Source organism: Periophthalmus magnuspinnatus, chromosome 9 (assembly GCF_009829125.3).
Source record: "Periophthalmus magnuspinnatus isolate fPerMag1 chromosome 9, fPerMag1.2.pri, whole genome shotgun sequence".
NCBI lineage: Eukaryota > Metazoa > Chordata > Actinopteri > Gobiiformes > Gobiidae > Periophthalmus > Periophthalmus magnuspinnatus.
This window is the reverse complement of record NC_047134.1, coordinates 10,679,365-10,705,105: the sequence shown is the minus strand read 5'-3', so window position 1 is coordinate 10,705,105 and position 25,741 is coordinate 10,679,365. Positions and strand designations below refer to the sequence as shown.

Sequence of the window (25,741 nt, the reverse complement as noted above, 5' to 3'; positions counted from 1 at the left end):
CCTCCCTGTCTCTCTCTCTCCCTCCCTCTCTCTCCCTCTCTCGCTCTCTCTCCCTCTCTCCCTCCCCTCCCTCTCTCTCTCCCTCTCCCCTCCCTCTCTCTCCCCCCTCCCCCTCCCCCTCTCCCCCTCCCTCTCTCTCTCCCTCCCTCTCTCCCTCTCTCTCGCTCTTCACTGTGCGGGTGCTCGCCCGTGCTCGCCCGTGCTGGCCCGTGAGCGCGCATTCCTCCGGTCCTAGAGCGTGGAGGGAGGTGACAGTCCACGCTGAGACGTCCTCGCGCTCACACTGGAGCTTCACCGCTGCGGCATCACAAACATGCAGGTGAGTCCGTGCTCACGCGGGATGTGCTTGTGTTCAGTGTGTGTGTGTTCAGTGTGTGTGTTCAGTGTGTGTTTTTATGACTTTTGTGATTTTAATGAGCAGCGCTCATGTGCGCGCTGCTCTCGTGCTCACTTTGGATCTGAAGTTATGTAAGAGGCTCCGAGATATTCAACAGTAAGTGCCCGTGAGCTCGGAGTCATATGTTTTTAAGACTTTACTCCCTTTAGTTTGATCTGAGCACGTGTTTCACAGACGGAAACGTGCGTAAGAATCAAACATTTTGAGTTTAACCCAAAGAGTTTAAAGTTAATAGTAAAATGAACTCATCACAGGTTTTACAAGATCAGCCATGTCATTGAACTGTGAGCTGTAGTCCTGTATGGTCCTGTATGGTCCTGTATGGTCCTGTATGGTCCTGGTTGGTCCTGTATGGTCCTGTATGGTCCTGTATGGTCCTGTATGGTCCTGTATGGTCCTGTATGGTCCTGTATGGTTCTGTATGGTCCTGTATGGTCCTGTATGATGGTGTTTGGTCCTGGTTGGTCCTGTATGGTCCTGTATGGTCCTGTATGGTTCTGGTTGGTCCTGTATGGTCCTGGATGGTCCTGTATGGTCCTTTATGGTCCTGGTTGGTCCTTTATGATCCTGTTTGGTCCTGTATGGTCCTGTATGGTCCTGTATGGCCCTGTTTGGTCCTGGTTGGTCCTGTATGATCCTGTATGGTCCTGTATGATCCTGGATGGTCCTGGATGGTCCTGGATGGTCCTGGATGGTCCTTTATGGTCCTGGTTGGTCCTGGTTGGTCCTGGTTGGTCCTGTATGGTCCTGTGTGGCCCTGTATGGTCCTGTTTGGTCCTGGTTGGTCCTGTATGGTCCTGTATGGCCCTGTATGGTCCTGGTTGGTCCTGTATGGCCCTGTGACCTCTGTACTGTGCATCATGACAGCTCCAGTGAGCACTTTGTGGCTCTGTCATGACGTGCATCAATGGACCAGTAAATCACTCTTCATAATACGATTCATATGAAGTGGGCACAAGCAGAGTTCAGCGTCACTGCGGTTTGTTTCAGTGTTTTCTACGTGTGTACAAATGCAAAGAATGAAAGCAGTTGTTCATTTCTATACATATGACTGTGTTAGTGTAATAGGCAGGACGGGCACATGAAAGCCTCACAGATATTGACAGATTTTATGACGCTTTAGCCTATTTCATCAGCAACTTTGAATGAAGGTCTTGTGTGTCCCCCTCTCCCTTTATGTTTATGTAAGATAGACACGTTTAACATTTGCATATAACCTTTTCTTACTCACGAAAACAGAAAACAACAGCGCGTTTTCTGAGACTCCTGACTTGTGAGCCAAGTGCAGCCAAGCATTTGTAATGTATGCTTTGTATTTGCTGTTGAGACGACACTAAAATCTCGGTTTTGGTGGAGAAATGCTCGATGCAAATTAAACCACAAAGATAATACAAAACAAATTATTATTATCTTATCTTATAGCATAATGTGGTCCTATACAGTTCTGATACTCATGGGTTTCAGTTTCTTGATGTATGGAGCCATTTTGAGAACTGTTGATGATATTTTTACGTTTTTTTTTAATTTGTTAAATGCTATGGCAACAATCCTAACTTTTCATCCCTCTGAAGGTCACTGATAGATCAAGATTGTTCTAAATCTACTCAGGAAATGTCCAAATGTATTTTTATTTATGTATTTATTTTTTTATTATCTAGTTTCAATATTAGGTTTCGTATCAGTTATTATCTGGATATTGATTTGTCAACGTTAGCACCCACATTGTTGCTTGTAACTCAAACAAAATTTCACACACCTTTGTTCCCATGATCCTTTGCAGCATTTGAGGTAAAATGTGAAACAAATTGCAGCAATATAACATTTAGATTCCGCTGTGTCTCTGGGTATTGACATGCAGCTGTTTGAATTGAATCAAGCTGTGAGCCTCAGGGAGCCCCATGATTCTACGTCTGACTCACTTGAAGCTATTTTTTGGTAAAATAGATGGATGATCAATGGCGTTTTCAAGCTGTTCCGTCATCCTGGACATTTCAGTCCGAGTGCGACAGCACCGCTACCTTATTTCATGAGTAATGCAGTGGCCTGTCAATTCTTCTTCTTGTTTACTAAACTTTCATCCATCTAAAGTTGGAAAACAATGACAGCGCTGTGGCTAAAATATTTTATATAATTTAACGGCTACGCAAATCTTAAACTGAGATTTGATGCTGATTTTGACTTCGGGGGATGTAGTTATTTAGTTGTGTAATTGGCTGATGGTATCTTAGTTGACCAGTTTTGTATTAGTCATTATTTTATTAAAGATTATAAGATTAAGATTAGGATTATAACGATTTAGGAAGGCTAATCCACAAGTGAACCTTTGCACATTTATAAAATACTGTTTGCTAGTTCTTCTCTGCAGTGTAGATCTGTGCATAGAGCGTTTGCAAGCTTCACGTTTCTCTCTCGTTTGGTGGATGAATCAATGCACAGGGCTTGTCTTTTGTCAACTACAGTTCAATCTGGCTTTAGACTTTTTTCCACTGAGCCCCATAATTCAAACACAGGGAGGCTTTACAGATCATGGCCCAGGAGGAGACACAGAGACGACATGCTCTTTAAAGCCATTATGCTGCACCTGATCTAGTGTCTGAGGAAGCCACCTGTTCAATAGGTGGGCTGATTGGTAGATTTAGGTCCATTGAATAATTGAACAGGCCTGGTAACTTTATCTGGGTGAACGGGGTTGGCACCACTCAGTCTTTGATCCAACTTTAAACCAAAGAGAGGTCAGTGTGTCCTTGGAGGACCCTGTGAAGCATCAACTAAACTGGGACTCGACTTATTCAAACTCTGTGTTCATTTTTGCATCAGTGGTTTGTAGATGGAGGTCCACGACACATTTTTTTTCTTAATAACACTGTACTTTTCCAGGAAATATCTAAAACGTGGATGCACAAATGTTGAACCTGATTATTTCTGTTACTGACCAAAACAAATACCCAGCAATTGATTGTGTTCAAGGTCTAGAACCCTATGTAATATTTCAGATGGAGAGGTCTATATGTATCTGTATGTTACTCTATGGGAGATTCAGCGCTTTGAAAGTAAAGTATAGAAAATCCATAAACGTTGAGCATTATCACTATCTGGATCGGCTCTTCTTCTTGCCCTATTAATCTTATGTCTTAAAATCATATCAACTGACAACAATCACTTTTAACCTAATGTTTTTTCACCAATTTTAACAGTAACAGGGATTAAAATTTAAAGCTAAACTAAGTTTCCATAGTGCTGTTGGGATCGATGATAATATCTGGCTGGTTATGATATCGACCCGTGGAAGGGAAGCTAGAGAGATGCAGAGATGCTGTAAAATACCATTCGCTGATCAATATTTGCTGTGGTGTTCATATGCGCCGTCTTCATCATCTGTCTATTTTCTCCAGAAATAGTGGCCGCAGTGGGGCTGGGTATGTCCTGGTATTTGACATGGACAAAGTGTGTGAGGAGCTGATAATTGAAACACAGCTTCTGGATTGCTCAGTGCCTCCCCAGAGACTTAATTCTTTCTCCACATGAAGGCTCACACATCAATATAATACTCATTGGCTGGCTGTGTCTCCCTGTGTTCCTATCGCACACAGAAACAGAGCCCAGCGTGGCGCCCATATGGAAGTGCCATGCTCGCCCCGAGATGCTGATTTGGACTGACAGCGAATACGGGAAAGCTCCAGCAGTCAGCACACAAATAGTATCTTCTTTGGACCCTCTGCGCACTACTTATTCCTCCCAGGAGTCGAATAGCCGGGTCATTGTATAAGCTTTATAGAAAGATACATGCCGCACTTTACAATAACTACACCTAAAATCAACACAGATGCTTTGAGGCGCACTCCGGAGATGCAACATATGTTCAGACGTTGTGTTATTATTTTTTAAAACAAGCTTTCTCACACAGCAGCTATTTTTTTTCCCCTCTGGTTGATTGATCAAGACCATCCTCCAGTGCTACTTTCTCATTTATATGCACAAGACTGGATGAATGTGGAAACACTCAACCAACTCACTGTTAGTCTGGTAACAAAAACAGCTGCTTATACCAACAGATTTGAACTATTCTAGGACAGCTATTACATGATTTATTCCAGTTCAAAGATCGGATTTTGACTTCAGTAACATTTGATAGAAGAAGACTGAGATTTGAGCTGCTTAAAGTGAAACTCAACACCTAAACTCCACCTATAACTTGACTTCAGATAGAGCTGCTAAACTGGGCAATAACTGGAGGACTAAAGAAAACAGTGAGAAGGCAGGAGGGGCTGTGCAGTTAACCAAATTTAAAATGTTTTAAATTATTACTGTAGCTAAAGACGAAATGTTTGCTATGCCTTTTGCTGTGGATCAGACCTGGACGACTGAGAAATTACACAAACATCTTCAATTATTCCTCTATTTCATAACACAAATGTTGTAATCAAAAATACAACGAATTACCTTCTGTTCAGGATGATTTGTGCACTTCTTCTGCCCATTAAAATCTAAAGCAAACCCATGTTTCTAATCCAGATAGAGTTTAAAACAAAGGCGTCACCACATATTACTAATGAAATATTTTAAGTTGATACTGCGCAGGTTAATTTTACCAGTGTTTGATATCATTTCAATTATGCATCAGCTAACCGTGGTTATAGTTTTTGCCATATTTGAGCAGCCATATAGAGCTCTAAACTATAACTTAAGCAGGTTTGCACATGATGAGATATCGCAGAAAATATTTAGCTGAGTAATCAATTCATTTTCCAAGTCTATGTGGACGATACACAACTAAACCACTGCGTAACTGTCACTCATTACACAAAAGCCTCTTAGTTTATTTCTCCAGGTGCGGTTGGTTTTGTTGATGTTCTCTCGTATTAGGTTCCCATCTGTTTCCAGCCGTTACCTGCAGTCAAGCTGGTAACAATACGTGGAGGAATGAATGATTGACTGGGAGGTGGATTGCGCAGAATGAAGATGACGCAGACTTCCTGTTTGTATCAGAAAACCTCCATCCTCACCCATTACCTAATAACATAAATAGTGTCTTATTTACACGGCGTAATCTCCTGAATGGGTATTGATAACACACCTGCCTCCTGTGACTCCTCTGAGAGTTTTGCGTCAATTAGTCTGCGATGTTATTTGTGTTATTGGAGTAAACTGCTTCTAGTAATTGATTCCCAGGAGCACACGGAGCTCAACAGCCTATGAAAGCTGGATAACAGATTGTCACAGCATTTACCAGATAAGAGTACTTTCTGCAGAAAAATACCTGGTTCTGGCAGCTTTTATTATGCGCTCAATAGATAACACGTGCCAACAGTTTGGTTTTTTTCTGTTTTTCTTTTTCTTTTTAATCAAATAGTCTACAGCCAATAGTTTTGTCAGATTAGGAGCAGAGTTCAGACGTTGGAGAATAAAACTGTGCTATGTTTCTGTGTTAAATTTGATCTTATATTGATGTTAAAAGTCTGGCTTTTTTATGCTCAGGAAATCTGAAAACTTGTTACTTCAATCCTACTGTTTGTATGTATTTAGTTACAGCTTTTGTAAACTTTCATATAATTTACTGGACATTGTTGCTATATTTTTCTGGATTACGGATTACCTTTTTCTGCTAACTGTCATCACAACTGTAATTACATTGTGCTTCGATTGCAGAGGGTTGCTCTTACTCTCATTCCTTCTTGATGCCCACTCCCGTAATCACACATTTACATACTACACCGTACATGACCACATCTTCAGGGACATCACAAGCCTAGTAACAGTTGCTAAGGCGTGATTTGTCCTACCTAGACGAAAGGTGTAGTTACTCTAGTGTGGTGTGTTTAATTGCACCGGTGCTGGAGTGGTTTCGAGCAGTTTGGAGCGTCTGATTTGTGAACGGGGGCATGACAGCGCTGCATCAGTGAATCGGTGAATGTGGGCGGATGTTGACTTGTGACAGATGTTAGGCAGTGGTATTTATAGAGTTTGTGTTTAGGTCTCGGCTCATGCGGGCTCCAAGTGCACGTCTGGAGTCTTGCATGAGGAGGGGTAGTTATTTTTGTATAAAACATTTAAAAAACAACATTAATATGTAAAGCGTTGGCCTCATAATCTGTATTTTGAGTAGGGATGAGCAATAGTACAGTGTTATTTTCTCAGTCCTAGATCACAGTTTATTAAGTAGCTTTATACTGTCTAAGTTTTTCTGTGATTGGTTAAAAACCTGTCAATCACTCAGAACAGGACAGAGGCTGATAAGTATTGCAAACACCAAAATAGCGTATCATCACAGTGATCAGATTGCAGTTCAAATGTTATATCGTATTGCAAATGCCCCAAGTTTGTATTTTACTCCCAGGAGTTTCAAGTTTATCACAAGTCATCAATCTTGCACCAAGTTTTTATGCAATATTTCCAATTTAATGCCACTAAATCCTGTGAATCTGAATATGACCATTTTCATCTGTTCTGATACAAACAAAATCAACTATTTATTTTGATTTAGGTGTCTTTTTGCTATTGCCTCGAGCACCTTGAGGTTGGAAAAAGCGCTTTATAAAAGAGTACCATTTATTTATGAGCAAAAGTAAACAAGAGCTGCACAATTCATCGCTAAAGTATCAAAATCACGATATTTATGCAATAATCAGTAATGCAGCATACTCAATATATTGCAATAACACCGAGGTCTGACAAAAACAACATCTCTAAAAGTTAAATAAAACTTGTATTAATGATTTCCCTCATTAAGTCCAAAATTCGCCTTGATTTAGATCTGGTTTTGTCTCTGTTCAGTTTTTATTTTGACAGAATTTCAGTGCATGTCATTTTTATCTTTATTATCAAAAATTATTGAGTCAAAAAGTATATTAAAACATCGCAATAATATTGATATATCAGTTCTTAAAAGCCAAATTGCAATAAAAGTGAATTTAAACCGATGAGTAGGAACCACAATAATCACATTTTCACATTTTAGTATTGTGACAACTTTGTCTTCCCTGTCACAGAAACTCAAAATGACACCTGTTGAAACACCTGTAGTGGCTTCATATCGTGCAGTGTGGTCCCAGCCTCTTTATCTCACCTTCTCTCAGCAGTCAACTATAAAAGTACAACTCAACTATTCAGACAGGTCCTTCTACTTTCTGTAAACCAATATTCATGAACACCACAACTGCTGATATTAAATTATTGATACCGTATATGTACAGCATCTTCTCTGCTCTATTTGCTCCGGCCTACAGCAGATATAGCTTTTGGTGACAGTCCGCTGTGCATTATAAGAAAGAAGTGCGGCGCGGGGCAAAGCCAGCTCAAGCGTTAAGGAGGAACGGATGATAAATACAGTCGTTGCGGGGCTATGTGTACTTATGCAGGGCGATATGTGCCCACTGGACCGTGATGCAATAAGAAATGTGGCACGAAATGTCTCTGGTGTTTACATTGTCTGACTGCATCTGTTTGGCTCACAGCCCTTTAAAGCTGCTTATCTCACATCTACACACATTTTGGAGTAAATGGGCTTTCGGGATGTTATACTAACTATATAAAGGTTTTAAAGATAGAACGATGCAGATATATCACCCAATTTGCTTTGCCTGGAATGTTCTACAGTATGGCATTAAATGTAGCATCACCAGGCCAAGTTACAGCTCAGATCTGTGAAGATTTCACCCGCTCACAGTAAGAATGTATGTATATATGTATGTTTTTAAGGTATATTGAGCTATAAAAACACCTGTATTTGAATAAATGCAAGACAGATAAGTTTAAATCTACGCTGTGGAATATTCAAGGCAAACAGCAACATCAGGAGGTTATGGGGATGTTCTGAGTTAACCACGGTCAACTATTACTTCAGTGGATTGACCTAACCCCAAACCCAATAGTAGCTTTTGTATTGGTGCGATGCAACTTTTCATCAAGCCTTTTATTGCAAAAATGATACCAAAGAAACAAATTATATTGTAAAACACGTTAAAACACACGTGTATATTTTCGATGCTTATCCATTTGGTCTTATTGGAGATATTTTTCATGCTCAGGACGTTTTAGGTTAGTGAATTGTTGCACACCTGTATCAGTTCACCTGTAAGTTTCTTTGCTGAGCTCCTTCCTCCACTGGACCTCGAAATCCTCCTTTACCTCCACACGTCCTCCATTTGTCCTTTACATGTGCCCCTCACATAGGCTCAGCTTTTCATTATGCTAATTGCCTTCCATTTCTTCTGTGTATAGGCATTTCCCTTCCCTCCTCCTCTCATCACCTTAAACTGGAGGATTTGCCTGGTCCAGCTCCCCTGGGATCAAATAGGCGTTTAAATCCTCCCCCTCAATTTGGCGCTCCCCTCGCCAGCCGTGCTCTGCTCTTCTCCTGCAGATTAGACAGAGCTGCTGTTTGTTCCATGCCCCTCTTTCATCTGCCCTCCCATTGCTCCAAACATGTATATGCATGTGTTTACTGCTGCGGCCGATTGGGAGGTCTTCACTGAACCGAGAATTCAACCAGACATTCTTTCTCTAAAAACATGCTACTTCTACTCGCAGTCGTAGAAGAAAACTGAAAAGCAACGATGCCAAGTCACACATTGATCAGCTGTGATGGAAAATATGAATGGGGCGAGCAAATGTTGCAACAAAACAAATACTTAACCCCGTTTTAATTGTCAGTGAAAAAATGCCAGTGTAAATCTCACACAAATTATGTAAATATCTTTGGTTCTTGTTTGCTCGAATAGCTTCTAATATTCTCTGCTGCCATACTGGAATGAAAAATAAATCTGATGTAACAAGATTCAACCTTTAATGTGTATGAGAAACAGATTTAAAATGCCCCTGGCCACAGTGAACTTTTCTTGACCCTGTTAATCCTGTGTCACCAACCCCAAAACAGCACAAGCATTATGTCTCCCATCTCTTCAGCTGTGGTGATTGTGTGTCCAGGTGGATGGCAAGGTGGTGGATGGCAGCCTGCTGGGAGATGCCAACGGGGTTGAACCTGCTCCGGGCAGAGTGAAGGATTCTGGGAAATGGCAGAAGCCCCGGTTTTCTCGTAAAGCCCTGATGAAATGCTGTTTGGTGAAGTGGATCATCGCTAGCACACAGCCTCAGGACAAAGGTGAGTGTAAGGTTTAACATGTGAAGCCAACAGCATTTACATTGATCCAGGCTCTGTCCTCCCAGTGGACACTGTTCTGGAGCCATGACCCCGGGTCAAACACCAGCGAGACATCAGCCTATTAATCTGCTCACAATCTGCAATCCTTCAACCTTTACACGCTACAGCTACAGGGCAGAGCAGGGTCAAGCAAGCTGCTTTCAATTTTTGCGCACATCAAACTATGAAGTAAACATGATTGTTGTTGAAAATGTTCTCTCTAAATATTATAATAATTACTAGAAGTATTTAAGCAGTTTCCCACGATAATTTAGTTGTTTCACTCAATTATATTTTGTATTATGTTTAATAGAGAGCTGGTAATATAATTCTAGCCTGGTTTGAACTGCATACAACCCTCATGACCCACAGCTCCATGAGCGCTTCAGTCATTTAGCTCCATCTTGTGGTCCAGTTGTAGTATTGCATTTTAAAAAATCTATTTTTAAACCAGGAGCGATATCTAAGAAATAGAAATCTAGTAAGACAGTGTACAATAAACAGCTCTCAACAGTCAACATTTGTAATATATAAATTGTTTATTGCACTTTGATTTGGTGGCATGGTGGCATAGAGTAACTAGCACTTTCACTTCACAACAAAAAGGTCTCAAGTTTGACTCATGGATGGCGAGGAGTCTTTCTGTGTGGAAGATGTAGATTCCTCTGGACACTCTGTTTTCTCTTATCAACTCAAAACCTGTCGTGTACCATAAGCAAAATACATCAGAAAAAGGTCATCCTAACCAAGTCTAGAGTAAGATCTGGAGATGGGTTTAGAGGATGAATTTCCACACAGGGATCATTAAAGCATACCTTAACCTTATGACATAATAACAAAAATTTGACTAGGATGCTCAGTTTATAATAAATGAAATGTATTGTTCATAATAAGAAAATCTCTGTGAGTTTGTGTCAAATCCGACAGCTTGGCCATGTGGGTATCTCTGGCATGGGCTCAGCGTCATGTACCATGTAATGATATCTGGTCATTGAAACGTGAGTCAAAGAACATCCACTTAACACCCTGCGGCTTAGCACACTGTCTCCTGTTCTTCCATCAGCGCCAGTGTCCCCAAGTGGCAGTAAAAGACAAAAGTATTTTAACACAGAAGAGTTTTACATCTAAAAACAAAGCATGTAAATGAGTATAGAAACTGCAGTCTCCTCTGACGTGACATCTTGCGCGTGTGATCCGTGTTGAGGGAGCACAGATTGAGCATATTGGTGGGCATGCCCTTGATGAAGGCCAGCAGCTCAGAATAGCAGCAGAGATGGAGATCAGAGAGAGGGGGCAGCGTGGCAGAGTGGTCGTTGTGGTTAAACTAGAGGTCGAAGCAAAGGCTGTATCAGCAACAGCTTGATAGACTGAGGAACACGAGGGACTGCTGCACAGTTCAAGCTCAGAACAAAAGCCTCATTCTTCTTATAGATTCATCTTTGATCTATTTAAATGTTCATATCTTTGATGTCTTTAATGCATTGTTGTAGCAACCCATTCAGACCCTTGATTTTTATGTTCCCTGCGTGAAAAGTAGCTAAAAATCTAAACATTATTGGCTTGTGATTGACTAAAATCCATGTTTATTAAGAGATAGAGACTTCTTTTTATAGTTTTTACATTAAAAGCCGTATTAAAACCTTCAGATAACAAATATTTCTGAACCTAAGTGAAATATCTATGTATGATAAATGTGATTTTGAGTTCGTCAGGGCTCAGAGCAAAACGAGAAATGAAAAAAATGTAAGGTAATGCAATATGGGCCAGATTCGATTCACGGTCCAAGTTGAATGCACAGTACATAGGTACATTTCTGACAGTGGGAGAAAGTGTAGTTTGAGGATAGCAGCTTCAGTCGAGGTGTGCATCCTGTTTGTCCAGACCGGTCATATGAAACTATTGGAGCTTTAAGATAGGCCAGCGTCATGCCACTCAGCTAAGCCACCTTTAGGCTACAAGGTTAGAGACAGAGACACGGACAGGAGGAAGAGGGAGGGACGTCACCTGTAACAAACTGGGAAGTCAAGATGAGAGTCAAAGGCAGCGCTGAGGACACCACGCAAGTTTGAGCAGTTTAATTATTCTCAGTGCCTACTTTTTGGATGCTACTTTTTTTCTTTTCACTGGTGAAGGATGAATGCGTGCAGGACAAACTGTGTGAAAGTGCTGCGATGTGTTATTGGCTTCATCACTGGAACGCTCATACAAGGTACCGCTAATATTAAATGTATAACTTAAAATAATCTTTGTGACTAAAATTTGATGAGATTCCTAGATTTTTTTTTGTGAAGTTAACTTTTATTTAGCCCTGGGAAATAAGCACAATCTTTAAATGATGTGAGTTTTGTATGATTTCAGTTTGTGTGTCCTGAGTTTGACATTTTGTTCCTTGTTTCATCATTGATTAGATGTAAGGCTATCCTCGGGTCCTCTTCCTGTGTCCTTTTAACCAATGAAAACATAGCTTCATCACACTAGCAGCAGCTGAATCACTGAATTACTCCGTCTCATGGTTTCTCTTTAGACTTAACTTTTTCCAACAGCATTTATTTATTTCCTATTGTGGTATTTTTTAGTTGACAAAACATGTTGTTGAGAAAAAAGTTAATTTGCAGACTGATGTTTTGGTGTCTGATATTTTGTTCCAACTTAGAGGAGTCTGTCCAAATTGTGAATATGTTATTGGTTGGATCCCAGTTCTGACAGCTGCTTAGAGTCATGTTGTTCTGCCCATGAGCAAGACACTTCACCATGTCCTGTTTGTGAATGATGTGATGGTGTAATTGGTGGTGGTTGGTGCAGATTGGCAGTAACATTTATATTATTCCTTCCTTGGGTAGCTGTGGCAATAAACATAATTTACTACCACTGAATGACTAGACAACGGAGAGAGGGAATGAACAATCCAACCAACTGCAAAGTGACTTGGACTTTCTACTAAGAAACTGCTGCAAGACGAGTGAATCAGTATTTTTTTTAATATTGTAAGCTCTTTTAATGACATTTCAACCGTTTTCATTCATGTGTCTGGACTGGAGTGTTTTGTTCTATGGCATTTTATCATTGTGAGGTGCTCAAACTGTTCAGGATTTGATTAGTTTTTTTTGTACCTTTTGGACCTTTTGCTGTTCTGCCAGAAATGATGACCTGACAGATGACTGTGTTTGAGCCTCAGGTCTATAGGTAAATCAGCTTATACAGTACATCATGATTTATTTCAGAAAAATGATACTTTTTCTCATATTTCATTTGCTTCTCTATCTTCACTCAAGCACTCTCATTCAAGTTTTGTGGTGCTCTCTAGTGGTTAAAATATGAACTGCTTGACTAATTCAGACACTTGTAAACCTGTTTTTTTAGAGTATCGTTTAGTTATTTCACAACAAATCTTTGTAGTTTCATTGTTTGTTGTTAAAACATTTAAGTCTAATTCATTTGCCCTCATTTTTTAACAATATTGGTCAGATATTGATCATTGTTTTATGGTATTCTAAACTTATCTTGCATTAATTTAGTTGCAGTTAAAGCTCGAAAAACAGGCATTCATACTGTGAGACTTTCCACTGCTTCGATCTGTATCTTGTCTCCATAAAGACAGATAGGTTTAATGCTGTACTGTGGAACTTAACACAATAAGACACAGGCATATCCCCCACCGGAAAAGTTGCATAATGAACCTTCAACTTGGTGCATATTATTTGTGACTGTATTAAACCGCCTCCTGTAAAAGTTCTCTCCAGGAACAACTGCTCCTTAAAGTCGTAAATCTTTGACCACTTTATGTCCCTCTAATGGTCGGCAGAGGATGCTGCAGCTGCTCCTGTGGTTTCTCGTTCATTGATGAGTCTATGGAGCTGATCTGCACAACATACAGGATTTAATGCATGTTAGATTTTATTTTGGCTACGATTCATTTCACTTTCTTGCTGTGCTGCTGTTGACTATATGGTGCATACAGTCGAAAGGTTGCAAGGTAGTAAACATACTTTCATCTGAGTAACTTTACTTCATAGAATAAATGTTTTTAAAGCTTTTTTTTCTTTATAATCTTACATAATCAGTGCAGTGGAAGTTCACATGGCCCTAGCAGACAGATGAGAGGGAGGAAAGGCAGAGAGGACCAGTGTGGAGGTGTCAGTCTGATGTAAAAGGTCACCTGCTTCACGCTGAGGTTTGATCCCGTCCTTCTTTTTTATCTCCTCTCACGTGAAGCGCCATCCCAAACTCAAACAGATTTCTAAATGGGACTTCACTCTCCAGCCCTGCACCTGTTGCTCTGCTCGTGTTCACTCAGCTTCAGTCCACTCCATCCATCACAGTAACAGTTATTCTAATCAGTTTCTTAGCCGTCCGTGTTGCATTATGGGAGCTGTGATGGCCGCTCTGTCTGTGGAGGCCCGGAGACGCTTATCTCGTCCGAGCTGCTTGTCCCACTGCGGGCACAGCGCAGCCAGGTATCACCGGTCAGGTAGGGCAGGACCGTGGACTCTGCCGTCTTCTTCAACAGTCTGTGCTTCTCCATGTGTTTTATTTTAACTTTGTCCTCATTCTTTCAATCATCTCACCACCATCTTGTTCTTTCTCGTACAACTATTAGAACAATATGTAAAACTAGTTTGACTTGATTCACATTTGTCGTTAGGGTGTCGCTTATAGTCATCAAACCGCAAGTAAGATGTCAAATGCTTTTTAAAATGACAAGATACAATCAGATATCGGCTAAAAAATGTACTTTAGATATACACTACCAGGCAAAAGTTTGGATACACCATCTCATTCAGAGTTTTGCTTGTTTATTTGTTGATTTTTATTACATTTTACATTTTATATACATGCATAAGACATCAAATATATAAAGTAAGATGTATGGAATTATGTAGCAAGGATAAAATATGAAATAACTCTACTAAATTGTAAAAGAAAAATTCAAATCTGGACAAAAAGTTGTAGAAGTGAAGCCGTTTTGCTGCTAATTCAAGCCACTCCTGCCTTATATCTATTTAATATATCTATTTATAAAGCAGTGCTTTAAGTATCCACCAGTAATCCGACCAGAACTGACGAAGCTAAGGATCATACCTGGACGACTGAGGGATTACACAGACAATTCTACTATTTTTTAAATATATATTTTCAATTCAGATCCTCAAAGTATCTATTCTTTGCTTTGTCGAAAAATATTTAGTAGAGCTATTTAACTTTTTTCTTTACTACATCATCCCATATATCTTGCTTTATATATTTGATGTCTTCTGTGTCTATCGAAAATGTAGAAAGCGGTAAAAAAAACATCAAATGAGAGGCTCTGTCCAAACTTTTGATGTGAAATATTCAACTTGTATCTAGGGTTGCAACTAACGAATATTTTAGTCAGTGTTATACGAGTCAGTATTATATTTTTTTCCTGATTTGTCGACCAGTCACACAGATGTCTGTTGTTTGCTATGGACCAGTCAAACAATTATTTCTGCTGCACTTTTACCCAAATAAAGGTGGAAATTTGTTGACTAAAGGCTTCGAGATATAGATTATTTATGTATGAAGTTTATTGTTGAAGAAAATCAGAAATAGTTTATTCTTTCTTGACGTTTTGATTTTACTGATGCAGCTGTTTTTGTGATTAAAAAGTGTTTGTTATTGTGTTATATTTATACGTAGTCCTCTTACCAAAATCGAAATACAGCTATTTTTGTTGTCGAAAAGTCACAGTCAGTCAGATTTTTCCCATTAATCTGTACTTGTATCTTTGATGTTTAATGTCCAATAACGGTACAGATTATCAGTAATGCGTTTGGCAGAGGAACCGAGGAAGTCTCTATTTACTGACAGTTGTGTCAGCAACCTGGGCCAGGCCTTCCCCTTAAAAAGCTACTAATGGCTCGGGCTAAAGCACTCACTCTCACATTAGACACAAACATACTGCCCTAAGCAAGTTAGAGTCTGCACCTTTCACTAAAAAGTATGGACGAAGTGTACTCAATATCATGTTTACCACTAAAACAAGATGAATCCGAGCATCTGCTTTGTCAGGCGACTTGTTTTCAGGCGGCGCTACAATTAACCATCGCTTTCATTACCATTTTGGCCGACAAACTTGAAATAAATCTGTTTTTGCATTGGGTTGTGTCCCCCCAGGTGCCCTGCAGAATATCCTAGGATTGGCTTACATGTATTTGTGGATACGGCGTGGATATTTCTGGATGTATCCTGTTATCTGCATTTATTTATTATTAGAATCAGAGTAAAAAAGGGAACCGGCCTCAGCAGCAGTGCGTCACCATGTTATTGATCGCTCTCATTCTGGCCTCTAAACTGTGTCTGCCATCTCCAGCCCTGTCAATGCATTAACACTCACATACCCCTCTCTCCATTTTGTCTCGGTGCATTAGTGATTGCAGAGTCATCATTCGTCCTCTTATGAACTGTCAAACATGTACAAGCATATAGGTATTTATTCTCCGCTTCCACTTCGGGATGTGCACAAAACATTAAGACCGAAGTGAGGCGTTTTTTGTCCCCTACAAATTCTTGACTGCATCTTTGAGTTATTTGATCTACACTATTGTTCTTCTTATCTCACCTCTCTTCATTTATTTGGGTAATCTGACTTGTGCCCTCCGCCACCAGATAGATGTGGTGCGAACCGGGGGACACTTGATCGACAAAAGTGAAAGCGTGAAGAGCCCACAGCGCCCAGGGGGGGAGAGCGTCTGCGGTCTGCCAAAGTTATGGGATGACAAAGGGGATGGAGAGGAGGACTGGGAGCTGAGATCAGAGGCAAAACCAAACATGTGAGGGTAAAGACCTAAAACGAGAGACCGGAGAAGGACCAAGGATGGGCTGTGCGTTTCTGCCGACGGAAAGTTGGAAGTAGCAACAGTTAAATGAGCTTTAACAATGCTCGGGAATTCTGCACAAAGGAGAAGAGTCCCCTTGTAGGATTTTACGGGATTTCCTTTTCCGTGAGCCACTCCTGATGCTTTGAACTAGTTTATCTGCTTACACGTTTGGATGGATGTTTTACAGTGAGGGAATACCTTTCGGGGCAGTGTGGTCTTCTACCACCCCAGAGAGAGACTGCGTAAAAATGTTTATGTTAAATTATTTGGATTTGATTTGGTTTTCTCTTCACTTTTGTTAACGACTTAGATTTAGCACGTTTTTGTTGGCTGCCTGCGCCTTTATAAGGACTAGGAGAGGACATGTGTATACAGGATGTGATGGAGATTTCAGAAATTGCTCGTCTGAATAATGGGTTACTTACTTGCAGCCGCTCGTGTTGTTTTTCCAGAAGATGAACGAATCATGTTTGTATCGCTGGATCGTGCTTGTGCTAGAACTTTTGTCTGTTCGTAAAAGAAGCTGCTCCGTGAGTGAGAGGGGACATCCACACTTTCAGTTATGACTTAATGTAAATCACTGTTTGGATTACGAGACAGTGCAATATTGAGTGTGAAGTAAGAGCTCGTACTGTCTTTACAAAGTGACTCTGCTTTAATGCATTGTTATGAATAACCGGTGACACTGGTCCAATTAGTTCGAGGCATATCTTCCATATAAGTCGTGCTCTGTAAATTTTTATTGTTGATACGACTGAAGCTTGAGTGGTACTTCTCATGCCGTCCCCGTGGCCTTAGCCAAACACAAACTGTACTTCAGCACTGGACGTTTCACTTGGTCTTGTGATTGGCCCGTGCCTTCAGACTGCGTACATAACAGAGGTGGTTCCCCTGGTCAGAGGGATCCCCCGCTCTCCGTAAAACCATGGGCATCCATGGCATGGAGCTGTGTGCCATCGGTGTAGTCATCATTCTCTTCATGGCTGTGCTCAAACAGTTTGGCATCCTGGAGCCTATGTCGTCATTTGAAGGTAAGCCCACCCTCTTCAGAGCCTTGTCAGCTGTTTGGGGCATTTTAGTATGATTTTTAATGGCTCGTGTTATAAATGAAGTTGCTGTGGGCAAAATGACCTATTGTGTATCTGACTCTAAGACTTTGAGTAAACAAACACTAGATTTAGGCAGAACGTGTTACCCTTATATGGGGTTAAAGTTAATGTAAGTTTAGTTTTGCTTACTACAGCATTAAACCCTGATGTTCAATATACTGTGTACATTAGTGGCTGTAAAGGAGATCAGCTATTTCTCAGTGAATGATGTAGGGACTTTGATTGTAGTTTTGGGCTGAGGCCAGTCAGAGTGCCCTGCAGTCAGAGTGCCAAGGCAATTAGAGCCAGCAGGCACCAGTCGGCACATTAGTGTGGCCAATGCAGCGCTGTATCACAAATAATCATTTGAAAAACACCAGTAATATTCTTCCATAATTTATCAAACCTCTCAAACTCCACAATAATCATTACTCCAGTGCCCCGTTCCTGTGCCCACAATCATGAGGCCGAGCTTAAACTGGGTTTAGCATTACTTCACATCAATTATGCATGCTATATCGAACTGGCTTTCTCTCAGGCCGCCTAAATATGGAGTACTCCTCCAGGTCCCCGAAGGACACCGGCGATCCATCAGAAACCTCCAAAAGCCCTCCGCAGGTGTCCACTTCCTAAAACATGACTTCACTCTGTCCCACTGAACCCCATCAGCAGCTCTTCATGTTCTCCTTTGTGGTCATTCACTTAAGTTCACTAAGGATTTGTTTACTATTGGTGCATATACAACTGTGAACTGTGAGAGGTGAACTGAAAACTTTTGGAAAGAGTTGGAAAGAGTCTCACACCTCTGCGCTGGTAATGTTTTCTGAGTTTTATCATCTGATTTGACTTGTGTCTGAACCTCTGGGGTTTTGCCTTTTTGGTCTTGTTTTTGGAACCTGTCATTGAATCAATGCCTTTCTTGTTTTGGGAGTGAGAGACATTTTCAGATATATCGAGTTCTTTCTTTCTGTTCTTTCTACACATTTGAGCATTACATGAATTAATCAAATCAATGCAAATAAACACAAGTCGTTTGTCTTGTTCTATAGTTGAACAACACTATGTAAATGTAATTGATGCTAAACTAAACAGATTTGACATTGTGCCCCGAATGAGTCTTGATTTACACAGAACACTCGTGTACCATACAGTTGTAGTGTTGTCCAGCAGAGGGAGACACGGTTGTAGGTTCAGAAGTGTCACAAGGCCTGAGGGAGCTCACAGCCATCGTTCCTCTTTATTAAAGTGAAATGTGTGACACTGTTCGTTTAATGAGATTATGCTTTGGTAAATCTGATAGAATCCTCTCCGGGGACGCAGAAACAATTAGAAAGTAGATCAGCTCTGTGACGGGAGATGGCAATTCAGGGCATGTGCTAACCTCCAACACTCAGCCGTGGATCCACTAAACAATTCAGTCCTGTTGTTGTGATTAAAACTTTCACCTTTTTGAATCCTTGAATGACATAGACTACTACATTTGTCATAATCAACATTTTTAGGGTCTTAATAAAAATCCCATTTAACCTTTAGATATATATCATTATTAGCCTCGATATTGTTCAAAATGTAATTGTTTATTGTGTGTTTACATATATTACACCATTATTACTTATTTCCGCAAAACTTTTAATGAAGATATTGATCAAATGCATAGCCAAGTTACTGGTCTGATCTGTGGAGACACTGCTGAAAGTAAGAATGCATTTCAAGTTGTTTTGTTTGTTTGTTTTTTGTAATTGAATTAATGCAAGGTAGATACATTTAATGCCGTACTGTGGAGCATTCAAGGCAATGCAACAGCACTTATTGTTACAGTCCTGCTCTGTTACCCAGCCTGTTCCCAAACTGTTTGCAGGACACTTTCTGTTGTATTTGCTAAGATGTTTCACTGTTCTCTTTGTGTGGCATTTGAGTCCAGTTCACCACCTGCGTGATACTTATGTAGTGTAATTTAACCAGAATTATTTAAAGAAACAGATATCTGACACAGAACAGTGACCCATTACAGCGATCACGCCTTTAACAACTTAAAATTAAAATAAATTCTTTTTACTAACAAAAGTCTGACACGCTCCAGTGGGACAAAGGCAATTAATTACTATGGCAAAGGGGTGGGAGCTGAGAGAGTCAAGACTGTAACAGAAATATTGCAAGAGAAGTGACATAGTTTGACAGAGTACGCCAAAGAGAAGCGTCCGAAATGGCGGTGAAGAAGTGATTTCGTATTTTTTGTAGTAGCAGTAATGGCCAAAGTGTAGGGCTGGATCTCAGGACTTCAGAGGAGAGCCCGGAAGAGGAGCAGTGGAGGATGAGTGTGCGATGGGAGACGGAGGGGCTGCAGACAGTGGGCATTGTGTGTCTGGTGATTATGTTCCTCAAACTGATGCACCTCCTGGGCCTCATCGACATTACAGAGACTGGTGAGACCCCTGTACTGATGAGGAAGACGCAGGCCAGAGCGTAATGCCCAAGCACTGTGAGAAAAACGTTGGTTGTAGGTTGTTCTTACTTAATTTCAGTCGTATTTCTGATGATCTTGTGTATTCTTGAAACTCCAATATATCTTAAGTTGTTGCTTTATTACACGAAAAAGACACTTCATACTATTTTTACTCATTTTAGATGATTGTTCTTCTTGAGGCCGTGCTCCATCATAGTAAAAGTACATCTCTAGTGCTTTGAACAGTACTACAGACCAAGGGTTATTTTGCAAATCAGTATTTACTGGAAATTCCCTGAGAATCCTGCTCACAAAAGGGAATCAAATTAAGCACTGCTGAAGGCTCTAAACTAAATTATAATTTGAATAGTCACTGTTGTCAAATCCTAAAGTTGCAATTGTGAGAGTAATATAGTTTTACACCATTTGCAGTGTTGTATATTAAAGGATATTTTCGTATACCAGTTAGATTTAAGTCTATCCTTAAATATTTTGTACTTTTTCACTGCATATTTAATGTTCTTCCCCGTTGTGGGACAAATAAAGGTTCTCTTATCTTAAAATCCTGTGCAAACACCAAACAAAGCCGTCTTATTAAGTAAAAACACTTAAACTGAAGCGTATACCTCTACAGTACAAACATGTCCAAAATGTAGGGACGCACATCTGCACAAATGTGACTTTAAAACATTAATCAGAACACTTGCGACTGGAAATTTCCCAGCATCATTCCGGCCTTAGAGCTTTTGATTCTCTATAGTTCTCAGTGTATTAAGTTGCACCGCTCGGTTGGACGCTGACTGTAGTCCTGGCATAGTTTTTCCTGAAGCGCTTCATCTTATGTGCCTCCTGAAAATGTCCGAGCTGACCTGTTTTCTTTTGTTGTTTTTCTTTCTCTTACTATCGCTCTACCCCTGCTCTCCATCTATCACCCCATCTCGGTGTCGCCTCCCCTCCTCTTTTCTTTCTGTTTAAAGATGGTGAGTACTTTGGCTCGTTCTGAGAAATCTCCCTCCTCCTTTTGGAATGTCTTCTTTTCTCCCAGACTTGCAGTGCTTTCTCTTGTGTGAACTGACAAATACCAGTGGCCCGACAGATTTTTACTACTGTGGCGGACATAACCTTTTAAAGAAAACCTGCATAATGAAGTTTCCGCCATAAAGAAAGTACCTCTTGTTTTCCAATGTCCCGTTTAGTAGGGCTGCAATGATTTAACAACTAATCGTGACTACTCGACTATATTAAGGAGTTGTAGTCATATTTTGATTGTTACCTGGATTATTCAGACTATAAAACACATACAGAAGATATTTTTATAACAACGACAGTCATATTATTAAATCAATATGTCAAAAAAGAATAAACAATTACTGATTTCCATAAATAATCCACTTTATTTGCACATATTCTTTTATTTATTTATTTATTTATCATGCCATTTCATTTTGTTGGCATCAATTTAAAGAGTCAAAAACAAAATAATCAGACCATTAACATAAATACAACAGTTATGTGCCTTGACATTACTGGCATGAACAAAAAGGAACAGGAAGAAGATAAATCCTATAAACGCTGCTCCTTTTACACATCATTAAAAGAAACATTTGTTTCATAATCATTCCCCACCTCAACAGCAATGAACCACCTGCACGTTTACATCAGCCTCTTATGATTTAGATTTAATTCACTTTAATATTCTTTATCTAGAAGCCTCCAGTCACCATATTTCCACCTTCATGTGTTTGATAATGTATTTCAAATGTCTCAGTGTATAATAGAAATAATCGTTTCATCGTCAACAAATCAAATGTTGACTGATTGGCTAAAATAATCGTTAGTTGCAGCCCTACCATTTTACAGCATTTACCTCTGACGTTTGATCCTATAGGTCCTCTTAATCCGCACGTTTTCCCGAGTGGTGCCTGTTTGTTAAATGTGTAACGCCCATTCCCTTTCCTGAATGTCAGCCTGCATTCACGTTGTGTCTACTGCATGCTTCCCTTTTATCAATTCATTTCCTCTCTTTACATCGCTCTCTCTGTCTCTCTGTTCTCTTGCTCCTCTCCTCTATTTGTTTATCTATCTATCACTTCTTCTTTCTTTCTATCCTCCTTCCTTTGCCCTCACAGACAGCAGTGACAGTGACTTGGAGCTGTCCACGGTGCGTCACCAGCCGGAGGGGTTGGACCAACTGCAAGCCCAAACCAAGTTCACCAGGAAGGAGCTCCAGTCATTGTATCGGGGCTTTAAAAATGTATGTAAATTGTGATTATTTGATATGTATTTCATTCATAAAACATAAAAGATAAACTACTGGGTGATTATGTTGAACAAAAAACTGAATGAAAAGGAGCAGAGTAGAGCCGTCTTATGTTAACTGCACTTATCTCCAATGTATAAAGTTCAGTTCCACTAATCCCTCTGACTGTTGTAAAATATTGACTTTAACTTAAAGGACATTCACTTGAAGCCTGAAGTTCCAACTGAGTCAACTGTTTGAAAAGCAAATTTAACGGTGCATTAAAAGTTCATTTTTCTGGTTAAGGATCCGTCATCTGCTTTTCTCCATGAAGATGTTTCCAAACACTTTGCATGGAACGTTCCACAGTATGGCATTAAACATATCTGCCTCCATAATTGCAGGTCAGGTCAGTAGAGAAGTGACCCAGCTCATCATAAGCAAGGTATTTTCTAAGCCATAAAAACACTTGTAATTGAATAAATGCAAGATGGCTGATGTTAATGTCATACTGTGTTAGATTCCAGGCCTGTGTAATCCCTCAGTCATCCAAGTCTGACTAAAAAGCAAAACGTTGTCTTCACTCGTACAACGTTTTGTCCAGTTGACGGATTTAACTTTTGCTGTTCCAGGCAAAGCTTTATCGTCTGCATTGAGACAACCGGGCGCTGAACCTCCCACCAGAAAAGTTACATAGATGGACCTTAAATTAAAAAACAATGAAACTTGTGCACCCTGAAGTGTACAGTATATTACAACTCAAAATGTCCAACAAAAACGTTAACCACTGATATAATATAATTTGAAGTAACCCAGCAAGTAAAAAGGTTGATGACAAGTGTTTTTATTTTGTCTCTGCAGGAGTGCCCAAGCGGACTGGTGGATGAAGAGACGTTTAAGTCCATTTATGCTCAGTTCTTTCCTCAAGGAGGTTAGCTCATACAATAATACAGTACAAAAATAGCATTTATTGGGAAAATCCTGAACTAACTGTCCTTGGTCCCTGGTGGCGCAGATGCTACAACCTACGCTCATTTCCTCTTCAATGCATTTGACATCAACCGTAATGGATCCATTCGCTTTGAGGACTTTGTCATTGGTTTGTCCGTGTTGCTCCGAGGATCAGTCACAGAAAAACTCAACTGGGCATTCAACCTCTATGACATCAATAAAGACGGGTACATCACCAAAGAGGTATGTGGTGTCACTCATTACAACCTTCATAGTAAATGTTTACACTGCTTCAAATGTACAACTCATGTCCTCTTACTGTGAGAAAAACATCGTAACCTGTATTAACGACAGTATATACAGTGTAGGTGTGGTAGGATTTTGCACTTTCAGTTTTTATTTGTAAGATAACGTATTTTGTAGGGCTGTAATGACGAACACGAGACTAAATTGCTCTTAAAATAACCAAGAGCTTGTTTAATATTTGTTAATCATTATCTGCACTATAAATGAACTTGTGCCATGAACACGTGCCACGTACTTGAAAAAATGTTTTATAACAAAGACAGCGCCACCATAAAATCAAATACCATAAGAAAACAATGGATTTAGTTGGAAAAATATGGTTATTTTTAAGTTTTCCCATTTTTTACTAATTGTTATAGATGATAAGTTTGACCTGTCTACTACTGAAATAAAAAGGTTGACAAGTAAAATACTGAAATTGTTAGTGACAACCCCATACAACATTATAGTCTGTCATTATTAGGAAATGTTAGCAATTATGAAGTCCATCTATGACATGATGGGACGATACACTTACCCCTGTGTGCGGGACGATGCCCCTTCAGAACACGTGGACAAGTTCTTCCAGGTATTTCACTCCTCATGTACTACGTAACTTCACTCATGCACTATTTTCACTGATCGTTATTGTACGTGTGTATTTTTTCCTGTAGAAAATGGATCGAAATCGCGATGGTGTTGTGACAATTGAAGAGTTCATTGAAACTTGCCAGAAGGTGACTTTACTACACAGAATCTAAAATAATGGGCTTTAGTTATACTGGTAACTGTTTCTGATGGACGGTCTAAGATTAATTGAATAAAGCATTTTAATTTTAAAATCCAAATTCCACAAGTGTTGAACCTTACCAAGCTCTCGAACTTATATCTCAACAATATATCCACATTTTGACAGGGATTTTACCTGCCCCTCATCTCTTTATTATACACCTGAAGTATGCTGTGATGTGAAATCCAGTATTACTTTTTGTATTGATATTTTGCTCTTCTTTGCAGGATGAAAATATCATGAGCTCCATGCAGTTATTTGAAAATGTGATATAAGGGAATCTACAACTCAACCACCTACCTACAAACTACACATACACACACCAAATGTACTGGCACAAGACTTAAGCTGCCCCACTAGAGCTGCTATGGATTCTAAAGACTGCTAGTAACAAAAGAAGAGCTTCCTGAACAATATGTCCTGTGTTTTTGTTTGATATATCTTTTGCTCTCTGATAACAACCAAAATTTATGAGGGGAAACACTATCATTAACTATGTCCTTGGATCACACAGACACATGACTATATAATCTTTCACACATTTCTCTTTTTCACTAGCTGCACACAGACTCCTTTTCTCAGTTGTACTAACATATCAATATAATCACTGGATCTGAGCATGGGGATAATGAAACTTTGGGTTAGAGGTAAATAAATTAAAAAGGAACTGGCACAAAATAAGCATGTTTGTCAACAAAATGTGACGTGAATTGCTTGCACTGAAACATGTATGTACAATACGCCGTAGAGGCATTGTAGATAACTGTTCTGTATATATGTATAATTAGTAACACTTGCCCCATCTGTGCTGCACTGTCTGGGCCATTTTCCCAACAAAATGTATTTATTGATTCCTTTAAGAGAACATAAATTAAGTTCTTTTGCTTAAAAAATATAATCCAAACTTGCTAATAAAAAAGACCTCTTATTTTGAAGAAAAACAGACTGATAATGTTTGTAAATGCAGAATTAAAGTAACCTATTCTTTGATTTTTAGATATTGAGCATGCTGACTCTTAAGTGCCACAGTATAATGTACAATACAGTAATTGGACTTATGTCATGTCCTTAACACAAAATGCTGTGAAGTCAATGTGTGAAAACGTGTGACTTCTATGTTCAGTTCGTCACTGTACACACTGAATAAACTTTATTTGTGATGATGTTTGAGTTGCTGAACAACTCAAGCCCCATAGAAGTTCCTGTGCAGATGTTACTTTTCATTACAAGTTATTATTTTATTGTGTGCTGTAAAGAAATTACGGATTTGTGAAGAATGCGGTCAAGAGGAAGCAGTTATCTGGGTCAAGTTATTCTTGGACACCATAGCCTTGAATAGAAAGAGGATTGTATCCAAAAACACTCAAATAAAATTCCAACTCTGTAATTGCGCAACAGTCTTATGTAGGAGGGCAATGCTGCAGTGCACACAAACGGACAACAGGTGGCACTGTGAAAGGGGAAACGTCAGTCCGTGAAAATGACCGTTACTTATTATAAATAAAGAAATTATTTGCTAAAAATAATTTGTCTTACTCTTACCAAACCTTAAAGGCGTTTCTTCTGTGAATTA

The 25,741-nt window shown here is 39.7% G+C and overlaps 1 protein-coding gene across 2 annotated transcripts; it reads left to right on the top strand.

Moving 5' to 3' along the window:
- The first annotated feature begins 266 nt into the window (after positions 1–266).
- kcnip3b (Kv channel interacting protein 3b, calsenilin) lies at positions 267–25,109 on the top strand. Of its 2 annotated transcripts, XM_055224364.1 has the most exons (8): positions 267–319; positions 9,320–9,494; positions 22,033–22,157; positions 23,004–23,073; positions 23,158–23,336; positions 23,863–23,967; positions 24,053–24,115; positions 24,396–25,109. In XM_055224364.1, the coding sequence occupies exons 1-8, from the start codon at positions 314–316 to the stop codon at positions 24,441–24,443; spliced, it is 771 nt and encodes a 256-aa protein (XP_055080339.1). In that variant the 5' UTR covers positions 267–313; the 3' UTR covers positions 24,444–25,109. The 2 variants fall into 2 exon arrangements, with proteins under 2 accessions (XP_055080339.1, XP_033828617.1); XM_033972726.2 differs by lacking the exons at positions 267–319; positions 9,320–9,494 and adding an exon at positions 16,711–17,403.
- Positions 25,110–25,741: the final 632 nt, after the last annotated feature.

Bases quoted from the DNA above. Each gene is read 5' to 3' on its own strand.
- kcnip3b (XM_055224364.1), top strand. The intron at 9,495-22,032 runs GTGAGTGTAAGG...TTGCCCTCACAG, and splicing joins CACACAGCCTCAGGACAAAG to ACAGCAGTGACAGTGACTTG. The intron at 23,968-24,052 runs GTATTTCACTCC...TTTTTCCTGTAG, and splicing joins ACGTGGACAAGTTCTTCCAG to AAAATGGATCGAAATCGCGA.